Here is a 25,610-nt window from a genome sequence, read left to right as displayed (position 1 = left end):
GTTCTCTAAAAGCCGTAAGTATTATTATTATTATTATTATTATTATTATTATTATTATTATTATTAGCCGTGGTAATAGTAGTAATAGGAGCATTAATTTATGGTTATCGTTATAAAATATTACAAATATCAAATGTCACAGAAATTAGAGCTTACGTTAATACAGAAAATGTTGTCCACCCCTCACCATAGCCAGATGGAGAGACCGACCAGGGTTCAAGACGAGATACAGCTTGTACGTTGTTCGAAAGAGGAAGGAGACAATTTGCATTTAGGTTCTTATTTATTTGGCAGCTAGATTCGTAAATTAAAAGTCATTCCTCCCGATTTTTTAAATAAAAAAAAAATACATTCAAACATAGATTTTTTTTGTACTCTCCTGTGTAACTAATGGAGTGTTGAAATGTCTGATTTTATTGTGCACTTCCTTCACTCGGGGCAATGCTGCGTCCTTTCGCGAACGTTTAATAACTTCCAAACCAACTCAGCACAAAAGAGTTCTAGCATATTACATAATCACAGCCCACTACAATTTACCAAGATCACAACGTGATATTTACTTAACCCTTAAATTGGCAAAACTTCATTTCTCACACTAGTTTATTAAATCGTGTCGGACTGTAAAGAAAACAACTATCACAATGTCCATATTTTATATGTGAGAAGGAATGAGGATGTGAGACAAATGATGGAGATGGAAGAGTTTGTAATTGAAAGAAACGAGAAACGAACCCTTCAATTATATGGCCACGTAAAAAGGATGAAAGAAGAATGATGGCCAAAGATTATTCTGGAATGGTCACCTCGGGGAAGGAGGAAGCGTGCGAGACCAAGAAAAACATGGAAAGCTGGTGTCATGCAAATGATGAAGGACCGACATATGCAGGAGGAGGATTGGCGGGATCGAGAAGGATGGCGGAAGGGAATTCATGGCAACCGCTGAAGAGTGGAGAAGCCCACAAAAGTAAAAGTAAAAGTACAATATTATAGTATTGTGAAATTTTAATTTTCCTACCATTTTTTTTTCTATTGTTCTATTAAAATTATAGCATATAGCCTATTAATCTGTTGTATTCTATAGGATACTTTGCGCGAATTTAAAGGTTAATCATCGTCATCAAGGTTGCAGAATAGTATTATTATTTCGACTTAATCAGCATCGTGCTTCGCTAAATATCCATAAATCGCATTACATTACAATATTTGGTATTTGTTGATGAGATCTATACATGTGAACAAAAGTACTTAGCATATAGGCTTAATACAGTTTTGGCATATTTGTTCATAATTAATATGTTGCAAATCTGGCTTTCAGGTAAAGCTCCCTGTGAAGCAGACTTCAATAATTTCAAGGAAAAAATTGTTCCGGTATCGATCCCAGGACCCTTCGCTTAGCGCATGGATGCTCTAGCGACTGAGCTACCCAGAAACTACACCCGATACCGTCCCAATTTTTCCCTTTACATCCACATAACTCAAGTGGGCTGACAAGGCGCCAGAACTCAACTTTGAGTGCACACAAAATCTGTGTGACTTGAATTGTGGTTTTCTGTTAACGTACAGCTAGCGCCAGCGTTTTTGACGTGTGTCCTAGAGTTAGGGTGACCAGACGTCCTCTTTTATCCGGACATGTCCTCCTTTTTAGGCCTTTGTCCGGGGTCCGGGTGGATTAAAAAAAAAGAAAAACAAGAAATGTCCTCCTTTTCGTAACTTGTATGCCTGATATTTTGAAATTATCTGATTTGACGCCTTTTTCGAGTAATTTGCCTGTAGGTGGCAACCGCATCGACGGAATATACTCTTCACCAACGATCATAATAACTCTCTTTCCTCCTCCTTGTTATGATCGTTGCTCATAGGTAGCTTAGTAAATTGAAAAATTTAGATGCGAATGTAAATGTAAATAGATATTTTGTGTCCTCTTTAATAATTATAATTTCCTTGACTTCCATGTGTAGCTAACTGTAAAATAATCTTTATTATTATTATTATTATTATTATTATTATTATTATTATTATTAAGTTTTCTTTTATATTTTGTAATAAAATATATATTAACATAGCTACATATTAACATAGCCTAAATCTTTACTGTAAATATTTTGTAATAAAATAGATATTGACGTAATTTAAAGTATAACATAGGCCTAAGCCTAAATCTAGGTATACATATTTTCTGTCCTCTTTTTTTGAAGCTTTGTGTCCTCTTTTTTATGGATGTAAATCTGGTCACCCTACCTAGAGTATAATGCCCAGTTTGTGAGCATGTTACTAGTGCAGCTGAGAATGGTACCTCTTCTATACACGTCACATCAGCCATTTGCCAAACACAGTTGTCAGACTAACTGCGGCAAAGGTAAAACACTTATACTTAACGTTCCCATTATTTATTTCACACGCCAAAAACGGTGACGCGGACTGTACCTAACAGGTTATATTTTTATAATTAAACAGGGAAAATAGGATAAAAGCGACAAATAACATTAAATAACGCTGCTCCGGAGGAACATCGATATAAGTGCAACATACATTGTTGCTACAGTAAATACATATAAAAATAAGTAATGAATATTTGAAAAAAAAAAAAAAAAACATCATGACAATCGAAATAAAGCAAAATATAATTTTTGGTTACTTTAAATAGTAGCCTACTAGTCAGATAATATTCACCGCAATTTTGCAATTGCGTCATTGTTCTTCCAGAACAAATATATGGCAAAGCGTTTTTAGTAGGTTATTTTACGACGCTGTATCAACATCTTAAGTTTTTTTTAGCGCCTGAACGAGATGAAGGTGATAATGCCGGTGAAATGAGCCCGAGGTCCAGCACCGATAGTTATCCAGCATCTGTTCATATTGGGTTGAGGGAAAACCCCGGAAAAAACCTCAACCAGGTAACTTGCCCCGACCGGGATTCGAACCCGGGTCACCTGGTATCGCTGTACTTACGTAGACTGCCAAAAGAAAAACTTTTGCGTTTATTAGTTAGACAATTTTTATACTGCGAGAAGCATCAAAATATGAGGTGAACGGAGCGTAAGAGAAAAGGCCCATATTGTTATTTGCGATTTTGTTCTCTTCCTTCACCAAACTGCAGAACACTACATAGCAACTATTTTTTTTGTATAACACTGTGGAATTTGTCTTGGACATTATCAGTATATAGTCCATGCAGTGCCTTCCTAATTGTTTTCGATACATTCTCAATTATTTTAATACTTTCGGAGATTTGTAGACCAGACGTTTCTAGTTGGGTAGATTATAACTTGTGACAAGTTTCCATAATTGGTTTTTATGAAATGCAGATTGCCATACATATTTTCTGAAATCAAGGATTTTGCAGTTGTAATAGCAGCTGAATATTCACCAAAATCAATGCATGAATGACTCGTATGACTGCATTGTAATGTTCTGCGTCATATAAGACAGCTTACTCTGAATGTCTCGCGTTCAATGCTCAGTACAGTACTATTATTTAGTCGTGACAGTCGCCGACAATGAGCGCCTGGGTTAGACGAGTCCATTAAGTTACGCTAAGGGGTGTTCGGGTTAGTCAGTCGCTTGCATTCAGAGCGATAGGATGTCACACGTGCGGTAGCTTACGTGATATTGACATCTCCAGAGCACTTACAACATCGTATTAGGGCCCCGAGTCACGTGGTCTACTCATAAGGATCCAGGAGAAACCAAAATCTCGAAACCAATAATCTCGAACCAAATTTTATTTTACATCTTGATTACACTATTTTTAACACTATATCACTTCGAAACACGTATTATTTGACTTTCTTGTGTTAAATGTTACATTACCTCGTTAACATGTTTCAGCCTGCTATTGGACATCTTCAGAACTGGTTGTTGTTCGTCTTGGCGCCTTTTGTTTGTGTTTCCTGTGAGAGTGTGTTTTTGTAGTGTAATGTGAAGTCAAAGAACGTGTGTGTTCTGAAATTGAGTTGTGTGTTGAGAATTTCATTTGGATGCATTTTTATGTGTCTGTATATTTCGTATTGTTCTAGTGTGTTTAGTTTCTGGCTTTTTGGTTGGATGTGTAGAATTTCCATGTCTGTGTTGATGTCTCTGTAGGTGTGGTTAGCATTTGTGATGTGTTTTGCATATGTGGAAGTGTTTTGTAATTTTGTTATTGTATTTTTAAAGTTCTATGAATAACTTAGCCGCAGCTTTTTCACTAAATGGCGTTGCGATTAGATTTCTTGAAGAGCGTGTAGCAATCGGGGTGAAGTAAACAAGAGCAGGTTTTCTCCGATCACTCTATCTTCACTGAAAGTTTAAGAGGTTAGGTATAGCTTACAGCAATAACATTTTGTAAATATTGAAATTACTGTATATTGTACAATAATTAAAATTATTATGTGTAAAACACTGTCCTTCTGTTATATGAAAAACATATTTTTACGATAAAAAAATATATATTTACATTTTCCCCACATAACTCAAAAACTATCCAACATTCTGTTATGAAATTTTTTATGTGTATTTATGTATGTCCTATCTACAATATGATGCAAGATCACTTCTCTACCTTTGATAGATTGTCTGATAAAAAATAAATTCATTTTAAAAAGCGGTCAAATATCTGTATTTTTTTCTAACAAAAAAATAAAAAAAAAAATATTATTTATTAAGGAAGGTAATTGAAAGAGCATGATATTGTAAACATGAGTATCAGTAATAAAATAAAAGATAGAGAACATGAAAATATTAACAAGTTTATGAGTTATGAGGGAAACGCTTCATCATTGCACGTAAACTACCACCATTTTGTATTTTGAAAAAAATAATTTTTTTAAATCGTAAAAATATATTTTTTCATATAGGAGAAGGACAGTGTTTTACACATATCAATTTTCATGATTGTACAAGATACAGTAATGGAGAAAAAAAGATGTTGATTATTTCCAAACATTTTACTGCTGTACGCTGTACCTAACCCCTTAATCTCAACATTTTCTTCTTTATTGTCGCATACCCGAATAGAACCTGTAGCTGAAAATTAATGTTATAACAATGAATTGCTATTTTTCAATTTAATGATTGCATGGCTCGTAGAATGCGAACCACTTATCAGAAACAAAACAAAGATAACAAGTTTTACTTGGGAACAGAAGAAATTCAAGCGGGTTGTCTGCCTGCACGATGAAGCATTTCCGGTTCAGCGAATGCGACTATAATTACACAGTATGCCTTCTGCTAAATGATTTACAGGAGGTTTTAATCGACGCAATTAAACGTGCTCGTGATGCTGCATTTCTTGCATACAACACAGTGTTTCTGTTAAGAATTCACAAACTCTCTGAGATTTAAAAATCAGAGTTCAACGTCAACTAGAAAAAGCCGACAGCTATCCTGCTCACATGTAATAATTAATTAGACTCTATTCCAAACTTATTCTCAATTGATGCCTCTCGTAACAAACAACAATTAAGGCTTTGCCTTGAAGTTTAAAATCACATGACTAGGGACCGTGCTTTGTCAAGGAGGTTACAAGGTTAAGTATTACTGGAGTTTTTAGTGTAACGGATGAGTGCGTGCATGTGACAAGCGAAGTACTTCTTTCTGCTCACGCGAATCCTGTTTTGTCAAGTTAGGCAGAACAAAACATAGACCACTTTAACAATTACACTAATATTTACAATTTATATTATTTAAACTATGTACAATAGAATACGCTGCTTTTACTATTTATATTATGATAAAATATGTAGGCCTACATTGATAAAACATTATTTACCCTATTATACGTACAGTGTTGTGTATTATTTAATTTATTGGTCTGACCCAATATTTTGGATTTGCCCTGCGACACAGAATAGCTCACAATAAAATTTAAAATGGAAAATTATATAAACAGGTTTCAGACAAAATTGATTAAGACATAAGAAAAAAAATAGAACCAAATATAATTTAAATTGAATGTACACCATAAAGATGCTGACGAAATATCGCTACAAAAACTTTTATTATGGTGGTGACGATGGCATCTTGAAGATCTCTCGTCAGCTTGTATTTTTCCCTCCACTTTACAAAGGATTTCGGGATGGTGCCTCTCGCTCCGAAGAAGAGACCGGTAACTGTGATTTTTTCTATGTTGTATTTCGTCGATAGATACTGAATCGTGGGCTCGTAGATTTTCTTTTTCTCTTCGTTCACTTCAGATGGTTGAGTGGCTGAGATTTCAAATCTGATTGTAGAATCAATTATTTCGGCTGTCTGTTTATTTCTATTTATAGCTATGATATCGATCCTACGATTGCTTCCACCATCACCAATACAATGAACTTCCTCGTGAACGTCTAGATTTTTGGATCGAAGCGCATCTGCGATCATAGAACGTATGGTGTGACGTTTTATTCTGAGTACTTCTCCCTGTGGGCAACTCCCAAGCACATGTGGTAAAGTTTCATACTCACTGCATTATTTCATAATACTATAGCCTACTTATTTTGTAAATGAATCAGGGATTGCAGAAATAGCACATGTCACTAATTAAGGCGAAATGAGTTTATTCGAGTTTCATGGACTGTTGATATAGGGCTATCATTCCATGCCGAAACCACATATGTCAGTATAGCCGTTTCACATTTGGAGACCTGTGAAATCCTGGAAGCGCGCAGAAACAACTCATGTCAAAGACAGTGCCGACACATTGGTTCCGATTCCAGACGGCAGACATCTACGACACAAGGATAGCTACAAAAATTGATCCCACTGAATGACGAAGGTCTCAATTCTGGTGGTGAATACGTTGAAAAATAACTCAACAATTGCTATATCAGTTCCAATAAAACTTTGCATGACATTCTGTTGTCTTTCTGTAAACGGCCCCAGGGAAACATTTTTATGGCGCTCGAGTGGCCAAAATTTGTGTAAGAACTTCTTTTGACATTAAAATGATGGAAGAAAAAATATTAATTTTTTATCTGTCCTAATGAGAATGTTTGTTTGTACGTAGAAAAGAGAATACCACATTTACATTCTTCATTGGCATATCCAGACTAAATCGTGCCAATTCAAAGAGAGAAGCTTGACGATATACGCAAACTAATGCGTTACATACCATATAAATATAAAGAATTTTACAATAATATTCTTCAGTGGCCTATTGTGGAAAAATAAGTTAATTTATATGCTGAACTTATGTATTAAGTACACAGTAGGCCTATGCATATATTATATCCCTAATTTGGCAAATAAACTTTAATTGAACTGAAATTATTATACTACAATTGTCATTCCTTGCAGAAACAGCACACGTCAAGCTAATATATATTGATTTCATTAACAATTCAACAGATTCAAATAATTTTGGTATAAAACGACACGTCTATTAAGCTTCTGTCTGAAGAAGCCAGTACTAAAACCAATGATGTGGTCTACCACCAGTAATACCGTTTTTGTGTCTACTGAAAAATTTAGTTTTCATGACATGTGCTGTTTCTGCAATCCCCGATTCAAATAGTGTACAGTAGTGTATAAAGGGTTTCATACATTGACTATTTTCAAAAGCCGATTGTCAAAGAGACTGCTTTTCGTCTCTAGATTATGATCTTTCTTCAAATATAACTTTTGTGGAATACCGTATGGTTTTTATTTTTCATATATCAATTATCCTTCTTAGAAATTTGAATTTAGGAAAAGATGTGGGTGACCTCATACTTGAAACAGGAAAAATTAAAAAATGTGAATCCTTTAAATATCTTGGATCAATAATCACAAATATAGGTACATGTCAGAGACATTCAAAATAAAATTGCTTTGGCAAAAAATGCTACCAAGACTTTGCATGGAATAACCTGGAATAAAAATATTACAAAAGAAACTAAAATTAAAATCTACAAGAGTATAATACAGAATATTTTATCATATGGAAGTGAAACTTGGTCCATGACACAACTACAAAAAAACAAAATTAGAATAGTTGAATTCGACTATCTTAGGAGAAGTCTTCAAAAAACAAGACAGGATAAAATTATAAATGAACTCCTTTGGAAAGAAATGAACGTCACCACATCTGTTGTTAAGAGAATAGAAAATCAAACTCTGAAATGGTATGGACATGTACAAAGAATGGGCAACGAAAGATGGCCAAAAAATATATATCAATGGTCACCCCCAGAAAAAAATAAACGTGATAGACCAAAATTGAAATGGAAAACCCATGTCAGAGCAATAATGGACGACAGGAATTTGGAAGAAGGAGATTGGAACGATAGATATATATGGAAACTGAAGACGGCGAACCTATAAGTGGGAAAAAGCCGAAGAAGAAGAAGAAGAAGAAGAAGAAGAAGAAGAAGAAGAAATTTGAAACGTTGGAACAAATCTAGCACTACATTAGCATGACGTTAGGCATTTTTTTTTTTCGTGAAATTACAAAACATGTCACAGACAATGGATAATCTATACCACTAGGTGTAGGAGATTTGAAATCACGTATTGTTTCTTGTTTAATATCAATAAGTTTTGCAGCTTACATCAAGATTCGGTAACAGTGCCAAACCTTGCGGTAACTGAGTGGTCAGACCTCCGGCCTGTCACACCTAGTGGTATAGATTATCCATTGTCTGTGACATGTTTTGTAATTTCACGAAAAAAAAAAATGCCTAACGTCATGCTAATGTAGTGCTAGATTTGTTCCAACGTTTCGAGTCCCGGTCAGGTCTGGAATTTTTCATTGAAAAATCCATAGCGACACTTGTGGCGGACAAGGTCGTAGTTGGGGTTTTTTCTCAGGGTTCTCCCGTTTTTTTTTCATATTAGGCATCTACATCATTCAGTCACCATTTCTCTATTTCGTCATCATTCCATAGCATTCCCCGATCGCCAGCTGGCGACGCACGGAGTGGGCTGGTCTAGGGACGAGGGAGGTTGCCTACTAGAAACCTGGATATGCAGTGAATCTTAGTCTAGTCAGCCTGTGTGGGTTTGGGAATGCACCTAGCTTGAGGATTAGTGCAATAGATCGTAACAGATCGCATGCTGGGCAACAGTGTCTCCCTTCCGTAAATTCCATTCCAACAGTGTCAAATTCACAGACGGTAGGAGCAGCAGCAGTAATATTTTATTCAACGATGCTTGCAACTGCAATGATAATTCACAGCATCAAAATTCTAAGTGGACGATAAATGGACGGAGTTACGCAATAATAGATCACCCGACAATTTGAAGGAAAAATACATAATAAATAAAAAAAAATAAAATATATTTGCACAAATCTGTTGATGGCAGGCTAATTTAACTCGGAAAAGTCAAGAATATGATATCTGAATTTTGCTGCTATTTGTAAGCAAACATTCGTTTATTGCATAAAATTAATTAATTTATTTATTTATTTATATATTTACGTATTTATTTATTTATTTTGCTTTGAAATATTAATTCAACTGCTGGTCTCTTATCAAAAATCGGTTAGCCTTTTTTTTTTTGGTATTATTTGTGCTATTTTTGTAATGGTATGAATGTTATAGTACTTCTTGTATAACATGTTTTATAAAAAAAAAAAAAACAAATTTATTTCAATGGCCAATATCTCGAAACAGGTTTTTGGCGCTTGGTCTCTTATTGCGTAACTCCGTCCAAATAACCGACAAATACTGTGCAGTAACTCTCTATTACGGACAGAATTCCTTTTTTTAAAGTTGGTTATTTAACAACGTAATATGAACTACTACTTTATTTAGCGCCAACAAAATTGGTGGCAGTGAGATTACCTGACATTCGCTTTACGGTTGAAAAATCCCGGAAAAATCCAACCCAGCTGAAAATGAATCCACACTCGAGCGCAGCTCCTGATCACCAAACAAACGCCCCTGCCGCTTAAACTACGCCAGTGACTCAGAATTCTTGTCTGTGCCACAAATCTGTGATATGGAAGCACAGTTTTTTATTTATTTCTGAAAATGATTTTATTGTCCTTTAAAATGCATCGCCCTCGTCCAAGTTTGGAATCTAGAACCCAACAACTAGCATGGTAACCATTAAAACTAACCAGGATGACGTCAATTATGTGGAGATGGTTGAATGACAGTAGATAAAATAATAATACCCGGTAAACTCCAGACAAGAGCCGTTCATGTCCACCAAAAATTCTACTCGAGCTCGCCGAAATTTTATTACCGGTCTCCAACGAGTTAAGCCGTCTCTGTTAGGTTAAATGTGCGCCTTTGTTACAGCAATCGGGCATCTAAACGCAGTACTAAAATATAACTTATTATACTCATAGTTTCAAGGTGACTCCTTAAACCCCGCGTACATTATAGACTACCTTGTTCACAAAGACTTCACTTTCTCTATATGGAGTCAGTGAAAGTAAGTCCAGACAATTCTAGTGTTTACATGTAGCTCATTAATCTTGTTATGACTAAACACATTTTAAAGTTGGAGAAAAAAAGGCAGCAACTTGTTCTTTGTAAGTCATTCAAATTATATGTTATTCAGTACTCACCGATTATGGTATGGACCCGTACAGACAGCTGTGTCCGCAGAACAATGGAATTCTTTCGACTGCAAAGAAAAAAAAACGAATATAAGAATTATAGCATTTTACAATAATGAAGAATTAATAATACTTGCTAACCAAAAGGAATTTGATACTGAACCCATGCGAAGGTCGGTAGATCTGCACCAGCAGAGCCATAAGATACAAAACAGAATTCCCTCGTGAGAGAGATTTGAGAAACATAGAGTCTGTCCTTTGTTACGTATGTTATAACGAGGGAGCTGATTTTGACATAATTGCATGTTTTATTCCTTAGTTGCAAATCATATGCTGCAATTATATAAATGCATTTCAAGTTATTTGTAACCAAAGGTCAAGATTTTATAGGTCACTAGCTGAAAGCACCCGGCGTTGCACGGGTTGCCTTCTTTGCTTCTTTTTTTCATTAAGCTGGTTGTTTGAGTTTTCGGAAATCTCAGAAACTCAACTGTAGACAACCAAAACGAATTGTCTTTCCTCATCCATCAAGATGAATCTTTACATACCGTCACTTACATGAGTTAATGAACTTCTTAGCCAAATGCCTCAAAGAATTAACTGAATTTAAAACAACTGCAGATCAGGCAACGAAAGAAAACATTTCATCACGTGCCTTACTTTAAAATGTATATAGATATATATGTGTGTGTTTATTTATTTATTCTGGCGTAGTTAAGGCCACCAGGCCTTCTCTTCCACATCACCAGAAATACAAATAAAATAATAAAGTAAAACCAAACGAACATATATATACTGTATATATATATATATATATATATATATATATAAGCTACAGTCACACAAACTTTAAATGAGTTAGCATTGTCTTGAAGTACAGCAAAACAAAAACACACCCCTCGGTCCCTATAGGCCCACTTAGTATTGCATCACTGTTCTACAGATCTTACATTTTATCTCTGCCGGTTATTGACTGTTAAGTTTCAAGTGGCTTATCTTAGTCATGGGAGTCAATGTTTTAAAAAGCATTACAACCTTTCTGCCGTCTCCTTTCCTCCCCCGCAAATGTGACGTTGCACAGAGGCAGAGATATACAGGATGAGTAAAAAGTATAACAATGCTTGTAACTTTCTTATTTCTAATTTTATGAAGAAATTATTTATACAAAAGTTGTAGGGTATCGAAGAAGGAATCCACACCTGTGGAGTAACGGTTACCGCTTCTGGCCGCGAAACAAGGTGGCCCGGGTTCGATTCCCGGTCGGGGCAAGTTAACTGGTTGAGGTTTTCTCCGGGGTTTTTCCTCAACCCAATAAGAGCAAATGCTGGTTAACTTTCGGTGCTGGACCCCGGACTCATTTCACAGGCATTATCACCTTCATTTCATTCAGATGCTAAATAACCTAAGATGTTGATAAAGTGTTGTAAAATAACCTACTGAAATAAAAAAAAAATCAAAGAAGAAACACTTTGAACATGTTTTCAAATACCATGCATACCATGCTTTTCATTTAATAGTGTGTGCCAATGAGACTTGTTTTAAATGTCACCATGTACCCTTAAGTTATTGAGGGTACTAGGAATAATAGACTGTGCCGGTACTACGAGTGTTTCGCATTGTCTATAATGGGGCGATAGTAGCGATCCTAGTGGTTAGCAACTAACTATGGATGCATATTTCCTACGTATTGAGCTTCGTGACTGTATATACTAGACTGTGCATGTACGTCTTTACCCATTTTTGGATTCTTCAGGTCTCAGTATAGTGGACTCTCCTAAGTTCGACTGAACAGAATTGAAAGTTCAGTCCAATAAGGGTAGTGGGCGTGGGAGGTGAAATGAATACAAATTCTTATTGGTTATCCATCAACGAATACAGTACTGTACTTACATTTCCTGCCCGCTCCGAGATTTGTGTATGCGCTTCTAGTACCACAGTGGGTTTCGACAGTTCCGTCTCACAAAAGGCAAAATTCTCAAATAGAAAAAGAAGAGTTCATTAATTTAATATCAGTGATTAAATACGGATGTCCTAATCAATACAATATTCTGTTTTCCTTTAACAAAAGCATCACTACAAGACACAGAACCAATTCCCATTCAAATGGCAAACCCATTTCTTAGTGCCAATATAGGGGCGTGTCTAATTCTCCTACGTAAGCAGTCGAACTATAGAACGTCGAACTTGTTTTCTGTCGAACTTAAGGGCTTCCACTATACGTACAAAATCATAATTTGTTTTGCCATTTATAAACTACTGTTTTGTAAAAATTACCTCTTTTGATGACAATGTATGTGCACTGAACAAAGAGAAATTTTAATGCTTCTCTACATCAATTTGAGGAGGCTTTGGATTAAACAATTACAGACAAAAGCTAATAGAACGTTCTGAACGTCGAATCTTGCGTCTGTCTTCTTTTCATGTGAAAAAAGCGATATGTGATAAAATCAGTATTCTACTCGTTGAAAATCCACGTGAATTTAGTCATTCATTCAGCTATTCATTTAATCATTCAATGAATTCCTTAATTAATTAAAATCTGTTTAGTGTAAGTCGAGATATCTCATGGATTGTGCAACAAAACTCAATGAAGAACTCCTACCATCATTCACCGAGTTTCAACAGACTTTGCACATGTAGCTTAATGAGCAAATAAGCAATAAAATTCAGACATCAGTTCAGAACGTAGCCCTGAGCAATGTGCAGCAGTCACGTCGCAACCGGAGGCAGGCTTGGGAACTGTAGCACCACGAGAGGTGTTAATGACGCTGCAATTTCAAGAAAATTAGTCCCCATAAAACCGAAGTCTTCTAATTAAGTTCGCCGCAGAGCGCTACTGCAGCGCTGGGAGGGTCGCCAATGCTGGGCCTATTCCACGCTCCACTGATTCCAATCGAAAATATAAATACTTTAATCACATAGTTCTAAATAATATTATGAGCTTTTTCATTTCGCTTCAACGTGTTTATATTCCAATGTTCTGATAGCTTCTATTTCAACACACGTGAAACAATAACGACAAACGGAACTTGAAATTTTAGTAAAACAACAGGAGTCGCATGGTTTAAAAAGAGATTTTATGCTAGGCAGGGAAGAAGACTCCATCGCCTGTTCCAGTATCAAGTTTTCGTTCTGAAGCCCTCAGACGGATGTCTTCGGCCACAATCTAAAGCAGCGGTCATCAGCACAGTGCACCCTCTTACGTACGCATAAGACATTGCACTGGCGTGCATCCGTGGCTGCTGGCGAGTATGCTTCCTCCCTCTCCCTTCTGCACGACGCACGGTGCATATTACAATACACTTCTTACCAGTTACCCATTTCAGCGAGTGTTGACTACCACTGATCTAAAGGATAATATTTAATCACAGCGTACATTACTTTGGTTCTATCCATACAGTTCATTTGGACTTAAATAATAATTCTGCATTTTGTCGAAAACTGAGGTTATGTTGATTTCCTCTATAGTTTTATGATTTATTTGGTAATCAATGATTAGTTGTTTTATTTCTTTAATGCTGTGTTCTGTAACCTCTAAGCATGCAGGAAGAGGGGAAAACAGATGGAGAGAATTGCAAGCAACGAACTCCGCTTGAGTTCTTCTGTCGACGACTATTTTCTACAGGCTGAAGAACGAAAGACCATGAACGACTAATGAGTTTCATGATGGTGATCATTATGGTGATGGTAATAATCAGAGAACGGAACTTTGGCAGAATGCCTTTTTAAATGTGTTACATCTATCTTCATTTTGAAGGTAAATCTGTACGAATTATACCTTTGTGATTGAAACATCACAGTTTTATGTTGCCCTTAACTGCCTTTTTTAATATAAATGCCTAATTTACAAAACAAATGTTTTTTTTGCCTTTATTTGATTACTTATCTATTTATTAACTTGTTATTAAAATTGCCTACAGGAATATTTTAATTTATTTATATAACCACTACAATGAAAGTGACTTCACCGAATGTATATTATTGTCTTTCAGTCAGTTCGTATTCTCTTTGCAACAATGAGTGCCGCCGTGCAAAAATGTATAACAGTAAGCGTTTTAATTATCGCTTGTGTTTATTTGACAAGGCAACAATGAGTGCGGTTATTTTTAACGGTTATTTTTCTTTCAGTTTTCATTGCGGCGTTGTTGTAGCTAGCTAAATATTTCATATCGCAACATATCAGTACAACAAAACACAAAAATGCACTTTCCAAGGCTACTGGAAAGAAGATTTCTTTGCTTCCAACAGTAATTAATTCCAATTCTAGGGCTCTGATTCTCTCCAGTTGATCGCGTATCTTTCTATCATACATACAATCACTACATTCCCAACTACCATTATCAACAAAATTATCAGGATCTATATCTATACATTTCCAATGAAAACAGAAATTACAATTAATACATACCAATCCTTTCACTACTGCAACATTGAGTCGAAAATCTCACTTTACATTCTACTTATGTATAGCTTATCTTACTGCCGAAATCCCTTTGTGGAAAGTACAAGTTGTGGGTCTAGTGCAAGGTTTTTGTAATTGCCCTTTATTGCGTATTTTAGCTATTTATTTGCCTTTTTGCCTGCCTATTTTAGCTATCTGTGATGCCTTTTTTCCTGCCTATTTTCTTCTTCTTCTTCTGCACTTCACGGTATAGGCAAAATGCCTGTTCCGTCCTCACAGCATATCTCTTCATCTCTTCTTTGGTCGTCCCACGTCCCTCCTTCCAATCGGTCGGTATTGATACAGTAATTTTGGTAGTCTCGAATTGCTCATCCTATCTACGTGATATAACCAATTATTACGGTAGCTTTCAATTTGTTCGTTTATAGAAATTGTCTGCAATTCTGTTCTAATTTCTTCATTTTTAACTTTGTCCATTAGTGTGCAACCTTTGGTTCTCCTTAGAAAATACATTTCTGCACTTTGAATTTTTCTTTTTGTACTGTTCGAACTTACCCAGACTTCACTTCCATATAATAACGTTGGGACTGCCATTGTTTTGTAAAATTTCATTCTAGTTTCTTTTCTTGTTTTATTTCTTAATGTCTTATGGATGGTGCTGCATATCATCTTAAATCTGGACAGTTTAGTGTCTATGTCTTTTAAATTTCCTGAGTAGACACTCATTTCGCAACCTAAATATTTATAATTGGACACCTGCTCCAAGGGTTGTTCATCAATTATAATTTTTGATCTTATTTGCATTTTTCCCAAGAAGGCCATTATTTTAGTCTTACTTTTCGAGATTTTAAAGTTATAGTTCTTCGCTATCTGATTTAATATATGGAAAGAGTATTGTAAGTCATTTTCGGTTTTCTGTATTAAAACCACGTCATCTGCATATACTAAAATATTTATTTTTCTTTCTCTGTTTATTTTTATGCCTGGGTTAATAATGAGTTTCCATTTTTGAATAATGTCATTCATATAAATATTAAAAAGGGTTGGCGACATGCTACACCCTTGTCTAACTCCTTTATTTACTATTATTTCTTCTGTTCTGTCATCCCCTGTGTTAATGATTATTTTAGAATTTATATACATATTTTTCACTACATCTATTAAGTGTTGAGGGTATCCTTGTTCTTTCATTATAAACCATAACTTTTTTCTGTTTACTCGATCGAAAGCCTTTTCAAAGTCTATAAATGCGACATGAGTTTCGAGATTAAATTCCTTCCTCTTCTCAAACATCTGTTGCATGATAAACACATTATCAATTGTGGAGCGTCCGGGTCTGAAACCATTTTGTTCCTCCTCCATAAGAACTTCTGTTATTATTCTTAGCCTTTTATTTACTATTCTTGTATAGATCTTGTATATTGCATTTAAAAGGCTGATTCCTCTATAATTTCTGCAGTCTTCACGGTTTCCTTTCTTAAATAGCGATATAACTTCTGCTATTTTCCATGATTCAGGAATCATTCTAGTTCTCCAACAATTATAAATTAGCTGTAGCAGTCTTCCATGCAAAGCGTTTCCTCCATATCTTAATAGCTCCATATTGATACCATCCGGGCCTGTTGATTTTCTGTTTTTAGTGTGTTGTATAGCTTCTTTAAGTTCTTCAAACGTAATCCCATCAATCTCTTGCATTTCCGTCTTCTCATTATTTATGTCAGTTGCATTATCAGCTTCTTCCAACCACAATTCCTTATAGTGTTTTATCCATCTATCTTTACCTATTATATTTAATCTCGCTACATCTTTTTCGGTTTTATTCAATTGTTTGATTACTTTGTATGCGAAATCTTGCCTGCCATGTATATCGTCTTCTATTTCGCTTATAAATTTTTCCCAAGAATTTTGATGAGCATTTCTAACTATTGTCTTTGCCTGGTTTCGTTTCTCCTTCTAAATCTGTTTAGATTCTTCATTCTTTTGTTGCAGCCATTGTTTATAGGCTTTTTGTTTCTCTTTAATTGCATTCTCTATTTCTGGATTCCAAATTCTCAGGCCTTTCTTACTTCTGAATTTATTCTTTCTACCTATAGCTTCTTGTGCTGCTTTTTTTATACAGTTCTTGATAATTTGCCATTCTTCTTCGATATTTTGTCCATTTAAGTTACTTAGTAGATATTGTTGTAATCTTTGTTGATATAAATTCCTTATGCTTTCATCTCTGAGTAGGTATACCTTAAAGACTTCTGTGTTATGGCTTCTTGGTTTACTTTTCATTTCTTTCCATTTCGAGTATAATACAAGTTTAGCCATTACTAAATAATGGTCTGAATTAATGTCGCAGCCTCTGTATACATGTACATCTATTACCTGTGATCTTAATTTGTCATTTATTATAACATAATCAATAATGGATCTCAAACCCCTAGCACTCCATGTATATTTATTAATGTCTAATTTCCTAAAAAATGTATTAGTAATTTTAAAATTATTCATACTTGCGAACTGTATAAGTTGTTGTCCATTCTTATTCAAACATTCTCTCCATTTGGGCCCATTATTTTCGGGATTGGTGTGTTACCGATTCTTGCGTTGAAATCTCCACAGATCACCATGTAATCATTCTTATTTACCTTTTCAATTGTTTCTTGTAATTGTTCATAAAACTGTTCTGTTTCTTGTTTCTTGCCTTCCTCAGGAGCGTAAACGCCAATTATTGTTAAATGACCTCTGTCTACTTTCAGTCTTACGGTGATTATTCTTTCATTTACGTATGTATAATATTCTATACGTGTTTTCCATTTATTATCTACTAGTATTGCTACTCCACATTTGGCTCTTATATTCTGTGGCACGCCGCTATAAATCATTGTATAATCATTTAATTCTTTAGTTCCTTTCAATTTTTTCTTTGTCTCAGTTATAACTGCAATATGTGTATGCTTTTCTTTCAGTATTTTTTGTAATTCCATTTCCTTCATTCCTAATCCTCTTACATTCCATGTTACAATATTTAGTTTGTCTTTGATCCCTAATCGTTTGTCCTTTTCTCGCCTAGGTTGTCGTATTTCAGATCCATCCGGTTGTATGCTGTGCTGAGTCTCAGTAATGGTTAATTTCGGTCTGACTGCGTTACGAGCGCCGTGCAAACCTAGAAAGGTGGAGGGGCTGCCTCCTCAGAGCTCCCAAACATGCTCCCCTGTCTACTAACCCGGCAGGGAGGGTTGCTCCTTCCGCTTCTCTCGCCACTTTGTTGTCCATTCTTGTAGACTTCGTGCCTCGAGGACCGTTGGAGTCTTCACACGTTTCCCTGTGCAGGGGATCTCGATATACCCCGAGATGCTGGGTCCTTGTCAGAACTTAGTCACTATTAAAATAGTGTCCACCCCCGCGACTTGGACGCGTCTGACAAGATTTATCCAAGTGCCTACAGTTACAGCATAATGCCTACCCTGAAGACCTTGGACCGGGTTAGTAGTCTTGTATGAAGCCAAGACTAGAGGTCCTGCCTATTTTAATGATTCTTAATGCCTAAACTTCCGGTCTCTGGTAATAATAATAAAGCTGATATATCACAATTTCGGAAAAATTAATTAGGCCCACATCACTAATATCATAGATACATATTTTAAATTTAATATATTTAAAGGAGCTCAAAGCAGAAATTATGATAATGATTTTGTTATTATTATTATTATTATTATTATTATTATTATTAGTCTATTATATTACTATTATTGTTATTACGTTCATGAAAATAACCTACAGAGCAAGACATACTTCCAGTAGTCCAGATTACTGTTAGAAAATACATATAATAGGCTATAATTTTATTATATGCTCCATTAAGATCTAAACTGCTGTCTTCTTCCATTCAGTTAGAAGGCTCAATGGCCTGGTACGGTTTCCATGCTGAACATTCAGTTCATCTCTTCTTTGAAGGGCCCAAGGATCTCATCCCATGTGTACGGAAATGAAACATGGCTTTTGGTATTCTATGAGCAGCCAAACGTTGTACACTGGCGTTCAAGATACCTGACCCGTACTAATCGATAATGATTGATAATTTGTTCGTGTACATGCAGTTTCATTAGTTACTACTTCTCCGAATAGATGACGCAAATACAGTAATAGCACAGTCTAGTATATACAGTCACGAAGCTTGAGTTTGAGGGTGCTAGGAACAATAGACTGTGCAGGTAGGCCTAATATTTCGCATGTCTGTATTGAGGCGATAATAGCGATTCTAGTGGTTAGCAACTATCTATGGATGCATATTTACTATATATTGAGCTTCGTGACTGTATATACTAGACTATGGTAATAGTGTTGCCAACAGTATGTAAAATAAATATGCTAAAATAAATTCAGAAACATTGTTGCTAACGCTTGAATAACTTTCTGATTGTCGTTTTTTACTTTTGGGCTGCAAAGCACATTTTAAAATATAGTTCTGATAAAGGAAGATATAATTTAAAAATTGTTAGTCCTACATTAATCTGTAACAGAAACATAAAAACATAAAAATGAAGTTGAAAATGTGATTTCTACCTCCATTTATTTGTCTAGCTACCTAGTGCTGTAATTACACTAGGGAACAAAAAAATTGTCATACCTCCGGAGTGAAAATAGCTAATTCTTATGGAAATCCATGCATTGATTCCAAAGATGCCTTTGGATTTTCCCTATCAGTTTTTTTTTTCATAAGATATCGAAGAGAAATGTAATAAACAAAATTATACAATATTTTAGTTACCGATTTACATGTCAATTTAAATTTTGGCAATTTTAAGGACAATAAAAAGCACTTATTAGTCAAAATATCAATAAATGAATTTATACAAACAACTTAAAATATTAGCAATAGGAATAATATAACTCATACGAGCATGCATAGATCCTAAAAATGCTTGCTACTTGAAGCCTTCCTCTTGTAGTCAGAATTACTGTCCCTATTCAGAGACCAGCAATAATTTCACAACATTGCAGGATTCCAACGACCTTGAAAACGTTTTTCCATTGTGGTTATGTCCTAATGAAAACTTCTCCTTGTTCATCACTAATAGCTCTCAAAAGTTCAGGGAAAAAGTCGAAGTGCAAATTAAGGATATGCACTTCCAATGACACTTTTATTTATTTATTTATTTATTTATTTATTTATTTAATTGGCTGCAGTGCGTTACAACGTTGAATGACAGCATTGACCGCCGGTCATATAGCTATTACTCACTTATCAATATAACATTTCCATATATACTTTCAGTGACATCTTACAGCCTATTTCTTTATAACATTGTATTTATCTGCCCAATATAGATTCATATTGTTAATCCTTCCTATTGCCATCCAGGGCTTCATTCATTTCTCCGCTATGATCCTATCTTTCTGTGGATTAGGTATTCGACATAGTTGCTATAAATAATCTTCATTAATAAAATTAAAGTAAAGAGTAGAAATATTTCAATTACACGTATGATAAAATGCAGTCGTAGAATTGTATTATCCTCTCGAGTGTATCTTGTAGAAGGTTTTGCTACACGTGGGCGTGGAATGACTGTATTACGCTTTGTTTTAGTGAAGCCATCAATCGACAAGAGCAAGTTGAGATTCTCGGTAAATTTCAGCTGCAGGTAAATAGTAGGTTTACGACAGCACTAAAGCTATGTTTTCGTATCCACTCAATAATTTATAAGCTCTTGGAAAACAATAACAGTAAACACTTCAGTTTTTTGCCCGCCTTCTCATCGGAGAGTTATATCGTCGAAGATAAACTGAACTGGCTAGTCTGTAAAGTAACAGAATTGTAGCAATGACTCTATTATATTAACCCATTAATAGACAATAAATACAGAATAAATACAAACTAAGGAATATTTAAATGTCAACGCCTTAAGAAGAAATATAACAAAATCTGAAAGATTAAAAAATGACTTATTATAGCTCTGCATTCCTCGTCACTTCCGTTCAACACGATAAATTTAATTGGTTGTCAAAATATATTAACAGTACTGTCAAAACTACTTTCCATTTTCCTCTGAGTTAAATATAAGATTTCTGGAATCCGAGTAACTTCACAAATGAGAACATGAAAAGTCTAGTAGTTATTGTGAAAGATTTACGTTCTCAGTTATCTTAGTTGAAAGCATTGCAGACAAAACAGTAAGTATTACTCAGTTATATAGTATGTGAGGTCAGCCGTCGAACGGCGCTAGCCTTTACTCACGATTGGTGTTCTGTACAGCGCAACGTTACTGAATATATGAGACGGAATGCTATTTTACATTAATTTATTTCATGCTTTATCGTTTGCTTTATAAATTTGTTTTTCATTTTAAAGAAATGAATAGGTCATTAGAAAAAGGGCCCAACTCCACTTTTTTTTGAAATTCACTTTTTTGCATATAAACATACTAGATGTAAGCGCGCATCCGTTGAGTGGAAAAGTTTCCCGCTGAACCAACTCTAAGCATGCTAAAATCACTGTTAAAATATGGGTTGACTAGAAAAAGGTCCCATTTCCAGGATATGGGACGTTCTTCTGTTCACTCAATGATGCATTCCCTCTTCTCACTTTAAGACTTCCTGTTTATCTTGCCGTTGTTTTGCTGCGACATTGTTGACTTGCGTAATCGTATTGCTTACTCATTGTCAACTTCATAATATTATTATCAGGGAACGGATTTATATGGACTAAAAATATATGAAATATGTAAATATATATGTAGTTATTTTTACCAAAATATGGAATTAAATATGGATTTTTACCAAAATATGGAATTAAATATGGACTTAAAATTATAAAAAAATGACTATGTACGTTAAATATTGGTACATTTTAATCAAACTAAACAAAAAATATAATGGACGTACCTTATCTTCCAATGTAGTTTCAACAAAACACAATTTTTATTGTCTGTTACCATAACAATAGGTTACAAACATTTCTTTCAAGTGCTGAAAAGTGAATCTTCTTCTATTGTCTCTGAGGATAGATTTATACTGACTAAAAGAGCGTTCGACGTCACAAGAAGTAACTGGTACATAATTCAATTTCACAATGTCTGCTGGGGATAAGTCCAAGTTAATCTTCACTGTTGATTCACCACTCATCACAGCAACAACCTTTTGTAGTTCTTCATATCCAGGGTTTTTTGAAAGTACAGTGTCCACCTTAGCTCTTACTGCATCTGCAACTTTACCTCTACCACGATTCAGTTGTTCCACAGTACTATTTATAATTTCAAAACTTTCAGATAGTGAAAGGTGCCTATTTTGGAGACTTTTGAGCGTTTTTATGATGCTGAATGTGAGCTAAGTCATTCTTCACACTTATGTCACAGGTAACTGTTTTCGCAGTATCAATTGAGACTGCATCTTCAGAGTCCAATGCAAGGAGAACATTGTTAATAGAGTCTATATGTTCGGCATAATATTCAACTGCTTCTAGCCATGTACCCCATCTAGTTAAAATTGGCTTTGGTGGCAATGGAATTTCAGGGTACATTTCTTTCAACACGTTAACTCTACTGGGAGCTTTGAGAAATACTTTTTTCACTGATGAAATCAACAAATCTACTTTAGGGAAATTGTCTCTGACCACTTCTGCCACACGATGAAATGCATGCGCCACACAAGTAAAATGAGTCAATTTAGGATATACAACAGATAATGCTTGTCCAGCTTTGACCATATAAGGGGCAGCATCGCTAATAAAGAATAACACATTATCGTACATAATACCCTTTGGCCACAGGATACCCATAGCTTCGTTGAACAGTTTAACTATAGTTTTGTTATTGCACTTTTCTAGAACATCACAATGTAAAAGAATTCGTTCAGAATATTGTTCACTTAACAAACCGATAACTACATTACCAACAAGTCTACCTTCTTTGTCGGGAGTCTCATCAATGGAAACCCAAATTGAACTATCTTTAATTTCATCTCTTATCTTCTGTATTGTCTCATCGTAGATGGATGGAGCATACGTCTTCCTAAGTGTTGACTCATCCGGGATTGTATGTTGAGTATATTTTTCAAGGAATTCCCTGAAGACCTTATTCTTTAGTTTGTAGAGAGGAATATCAGCAGAGATGAGAGAACGGCACAGGTCGATGTTAAACTCAGATCTTACATTCGATGTTGTTGGTTGTGTTAAAAACAATTGTCTCTGCTTGGAATTTAGTTGTTTGTTGGCCTGATGTTTACTAGTTGTAATGTGTTGTTGCACCAGGAACTTTTGTGTAGATGATACTGCACACTGACACAAATTACAAAATAATATTTTATTGTCAGTTGATAAACCATCTTCTTTAAATTCTGAAATGTAACTTGTTAGTTTTGATTTTAAATTGACTGAATGACGTACTTTTGGCATATTTACCGTCTTTATAGTATGATTTACAAAACTGAACCTATGTGTACTCTGACTGGCATTTAACTGTTGAGCTGCACAACTGAAGTCTGTTAAAAATTTTAAATTAAATTAATACAGTTTTGTAACTTACTTTCCCATTGTTGATAGGACTGCTAATTTTCAAATAACTCTGATGTTAAAGGGATTACTGAACATGTGTTTAAATCTCTATTGTTGAAATGTATTTTTAAAAGTTAATGGAATTTTGTTTTGTTTTATTGTTAAACCTAATATAATATGGACTGTTTTATATGAAATATGGAAAATATATGGAAATTAACGAAAATATGTACTAAACTCTAAAATATGGAAAAATATGGAAAATAAAAGTAGGATTTTTCAACCCTACACATTGTGAAACATAAAGATAATGCAAAATATAAATTATATTAGCTTTATAAGTAAATATGTATTTACATATAAATCCTTTCCCTGATTATTATTAATACCTGCGAGACAGAATTTGAAGGAAAGTATAACCTTAAACGTAGGTACATTCAAGTGCGTAAATTTACTTGTCTGCTTGTGTAATGGAAAATTTTTCATTGCTCACTAAATTTCGGCCAGTGTATGAAATTAGCTAGCAAGTTACTATAAAATATACTGTTGCCGAAAACATTAAATAAATACAACATATTTCGGTGGTTTAGAAAAAAAAGAATTCAGATTTATCATCAATAAAATATGGAGATTAAGAAAACTACCGCGGACAGACTAACATCCTACCTTTTAGCCCGAGGTCTGACATGTCGGTTACATCAAAGCCTTCGTCTAACAGTTTATTCTAAAATAGGTACAATAACAAAAACTAATGAGGGCGAAACAAGCAGTGCAGTGGCGTATTATTTGCAGACAATTTTACAGATTCTGTGGAGGCGAAATTTTGGAAATGCGGTTGATTAGTTCTTAACAGTTGGGCTTCATGTAATCCCTAAAAAGATCCGAAACCATCTCACACCGTTCCACACCTCCATTTCATTTTGTTAATTAAATAAGAGTATCAAATGTAAACAACTTTAACTGACCATTTATCGTCGGAGACAATGATAAATGAAAAATTCACTGTTGTTGATGTCAAAGGATTTATGATCAAAGACTATGTTTCTGCATTTTGTGTACCGTATTTCAAAAAAAGTTGTAACAAATAAAGGTTATAAATTTCAAATAACAAAATATAAGGAGTTTGTATTTAGGGACCAACATAAAGATAATGTGGAGACATGAGGGTGAGAAATTTCAGTTATAAAACCTGGTATTAAAACAGTAACTTTTCCAACACAGCCTTTGTATAGGCCCTAACACAATGCTACCTATAAATGCAAATAAACTCAAAGATGTTCTTAAACTCACAAAGTACATTAATAAATAAAGTGCTCTTGTCTATTATAGAAACTAAATTGCTACCCATATCATTACTGCAGACGACGAGTAAGACATTATGATGATTTTTCATTGCACATAACTGCATATTTTTGTTCCTCAGTTTCTAAATGTGATACATAGTTTGTATGTAACTAGTAGTTAACTGTTTTAATGCAATGATAGCAGAATAACATTTTTTCCCCCCCAATTTCCATTTTTTATATCGTCTAAACTAATTCAGTAGAAAAAGGGCCCAAATTCGCAGAATTAATAAATATGTATTTAATAAACTAAAGCAAGTAGAACATTCAAACATTACATGCAAGTGTGTGGATACTCTATCTACCATGAGAGAAAAAATCATTGAGCTCTGCAAATTACAAGAAGTCACTATTCTTTTTTTGTCTCTCCTGAAAAATTTAGAATTGTGGATTTGGGCCCTTTTTCTAATGACCTATTCAAATATATTTGAATACATGTTGGAACCATAAATATGAATAAGTTCATCCTTTCAAGGTAGCTTATTATAAGGACGGTGCTTGGCCTCGTATACATGGTAATTTGTTGCATCGTAATTTTAAGCAGACATGTTCCAGTTAAACAATTATAGTACATTATGTAACGAGCCTATAATGATAGTAATTAAGACGCGAGTATGTTTGTTTATGAAACGAGCGCAAGCGAGTTTCATAATTTTCATACGAGCGTCTTAATTACCATCATAGGCAAGTTTCATACGACTTTTTATGCTCGACCATATTTCTAACTTGAAATTATTCAGAAGTATTCATTTTATTTGTATCTGACTGAAGATCGGAAGTAACCTTGTGCATAGCTCGTAAATTGTGAGATGTGCGCAGACGCGAAAGTGTTGATTTTTTCCGAGGAACAATAATGTCATTGACCTTATGTAATGTAGAGAATAACATGAACTAATTTTGATAAAACCTGGAAATTGATTTAGAATTGAAAAACGA

At 34.7% G+C, this 25,610-nt stretch overlaps 1 protein-coding gene across 6 annotated transcripts in view; it reads right to left on the bottom strand.

The window, feature by feature from the left end:
- Fhos (Formin homology 2 domain containing) overlaps window positions 1-25,610 on the bottom strand; it is a 758,651-nt gene that overhangs the window by 99,859 nt on the left and 633,182 nt on the right. For all 6 annotated transcript variants that reach the window (XR_011333454.1, XM_069833164.1, XM_069833173.1 and 3 more), the window contains exon 7: window positions 10,463-10,521. Coding sequence is in view for 5 of the 6 variants with exons in the window: in XM_069833164.1 (XP_069689265.1) it covers window positions 10,463-10,521 (59 nt within the window). In the remaining variant the exon portion in view is untranslated. The remainder of the gene's footprint in view (window positions 1-10,462; window positions 10,522-25,610) is intronic.

Source organism: Periplaneta americana, chromosome 1 (genome assembly GCF_040183065.1).
Source record: "Periplaneta americana isolate PAMFEO1 chromosome 1, P.americana_PAMFEO1_priV1, whole genome shotgun sequence".
NCBI lineage: Eukaryota > Metazoa > Arthropoda > Insecta > Blattodea > Blattidae > Periplaneta > Periplaneta americana.
Note: the sequence above shows the minus strand (reverse complement) of the source record. Positions and strands in the feature narration are given on the sequence as shown.